The 2,500-nt window shown below is 48.1% G+C and overlaps 1 protein-coding gene across 7 annotated transcripts in view; it reads left to right on the forward strand.

Annotated features, from left to right (window-relative positions):
• The window catches only part of EBF3 (early B cell factor 3), a 125,713-nt gene that overhangs the window by 110,754 nt on the left and 12,459 nt on the right, over nucleotides 1–2,500 (forward strand). For all 7 annotated transcript variants that reach the window (XM_003794057.2, XM_023515623.1, XM_012807775.2 and 4 more), the window contains one exon: nucleotides 2,441–2,500. This exon is cut by the window's right edge and continues 29 nt beyond it. In XM_003794057.2, coding sequence (XP_003794105.1) covers nucleotides 2,441–2,500 — 60 coding nt within the window. The remainder of the gene's footprint in view (nucleotides 1–2,440) is intronic.

Raw genomic sequence — 2,500 nt, forward strand, 5'->3', positions numbered from 1 at the left:
TATTAGATGTGTGTGACGGCCCTCTGCTTTCTCCTCCTGTTGTAGAATTTGCCAATGAAGTCTCGAAGACGCTTGACTTTGCCAGGTGTTGGGGTGGGGGGATGGGTTCTGGGCAGTGCCGTGGGCCGGCCAGTTGTCACTGCAGAGCTGACTGCTCTTGGAGGCACAGAGCCAAATAGGATAACCCCACCCAGGTGCTCACGAACCTCTCTGATGCCTGAAAGCCTATCACTTCTCTTGCAATAGGGAGACAGGCTTTTAAAAATTCTTACATGCAAACTTACCAGGCTGCCTCTAGCAAGCTCCTGGAAAGGAGTTAAAGCAGGGCCAGCAGCCCAGCCCCCTCGCAGTGGCCTGCATCCAGCCTGGCAGCGGGGCCTACAGGGGCACAATGACGTGTCACCTCCAAACCTCCAATGGAGTGCCCTGCTTAACTCTTGGCAGTGCTCTCAAAACATGAGTGCTCTTTAGGCTGAATCAAGAGGTGAAAGAGGACCTCGTATTTATATTGCTTTAAAATATTTTTGGTCTTAGAAGAAGAGTATCAGTTCAACTGAAACACTGGAAAGCGTCCCTCCCAGAATGAGAGTGGATGGTTATTACCAGTCATAAAGCTTCTGAAAGCTTGCATTAAAGCGCCTATCACCTGTCAGCGGCATTTGCATGAAATCAATAATGGCCGCCCATCTATCTTTCCTGATCACCTTTCATGAGGCCGATTCATTAAGTCAAACAGTCATGGTGATTAGCTGGGAGAGAGGAGAGACCTGGCGTGCTGGAAATGCACAGTGGGCCACCTTTTTTGTTCCCTGGTCAAGAAATGTAATACTTTATCTAATCCTGTTTGGACCAAGTCGCTTGGTGAGGCTGGAGAGGCCGCCCGTGCTCCCTGCTGCCCGACTGCGCTGTGCCTGACACCCCGGCCCGGGCCTAGGCAGAGACATGACAAATTGTCCCCCAAGTCAACGCTGACAGCTTCTGATGATTAATGGTCTGATTATGAAGTGGTTTTACACATATAGAATTTACATCACAGAGAGTTAGAAATTTTGCCATGTCACATACGCCGAGGCATTTTGAAGAGCTTTACTATTTGCAAAGAAAAAAGAGGGCAAAATCCCAGCAAAAGCCATGTCATGTAAAATCAATACGTCGGATCAATGCTTTATTAACAAGAAAATGTCTTACTTCACATTCCTGTGCGGACCTTTGTCTCCGGGATGTATGATGGAATGTCAAATCATATTGTGGTCCTCAACTTCCCGGCGTATTATCGAGTGCGCACGGGAGGCTCTCTGTGTCGCTTACGAGACGTGCCAAGGGCCTGAGCACTCGAGGATAACGGTGACCAATTATTTTGGAGAGCGCTTTCCACGGCAGCCCCTAACCTTCCTCGTAGGAAGCCACAGCCTTTGTGTCTCCCTGAGCTGTGCAGACCTGCTGAGTTGGGTGGTGGTAATCATCAGATTACTAATGAATGATGGCCCGAATGGCGGGCGGGGTAATGAATAGATGGCGGCGGGTCTGATTAGTCTCCGAAAACCCCCTGATTTATGTCGCGCCGCGCACCGTGGAGTTCCTCCACAGAAGACGGTATCTACATCAAGAAGTAATGTACTCTAATAAGTATTTTCATCTTAACTCACGTCCCCGGGCCTGCGGGCTCAGTTTTTGTTGGAGTCAGGCAGAGCCATAATAAAGCCCAATGGCTCCTTATAAAGCTTGTTAAACACAGTGTGTGCAGGCGGATAGAGTCCCGGCCGTGATTCATGCACTGTACACGACGCGTGTGCCGCTGATTTATGGCCACGCACAGTTCATAGTCAAAATTACAATTTGAGGGATAAAAAGATTAATTACTATTTGTGGCCGGCAATTTTGTGAGGCTGGTGGATTGCAGCTGCAGAATGATAGCGCCCTACATCAGTCTGTAGTCAGCCATTCACAGATTATTAAGGCTTTGCAAGAGTAAGTGCTCCTCCTGCCTGGTTTGTGCTCAGGCAATATGCTAGACAAAAAAGGACCACAGGGATAAATCTGAGGCTAGCAATAGCTGGACATATGTCATAATTGCCAGTTTCCCATAAATCCCTGGCCGGTGCGGAGAGCACCGTGTGATGCAGACATCACATCACCATGGTGGTGATGGCCGTATCTGGCCCCGAGACCTGTAACTTCCTGACTGCCCGGCCATTTTTACAATGTATCGAGGACCCTTTGACTTGCTTCTGGTCTAATTATAGATTAGAAATAATCGTTGCTTTTATGTGCAAAAGAAAGGGGGGAAATGCTTTCCTTAAGACACAGCTAGCATCTCAGGGGTGCTTGCCTTAGAGAACATCTGAGAAGAAACACACATTTATTTGTACGCGTGCAATGAACTAGTAATGGATGACATAAAAGTAATTAACCTGCTCTGCATTTCTGTGTCCTGTTGCAGCCCTTAATGAACCAACCATAGATTACGGCTTTCAGAGGCTGCAGAAAGTGATCCCAAGAC

This window comes from Otolemur garnettii, unplaced genomic scaffold (assembly GCF_000181295.1).
Source record: "Otolemur garnettii isolate 467f Iridium unplaced genomic scaffold, OtoGar3 scaffold00075, whole genome shotgun sequence".
Classification (NCBI taxonomy): Eukaryota; Metazoa; Chordata; class Mammalia; order Primates; family Galagidae; genus Otolemur; species Otolemur garnettii.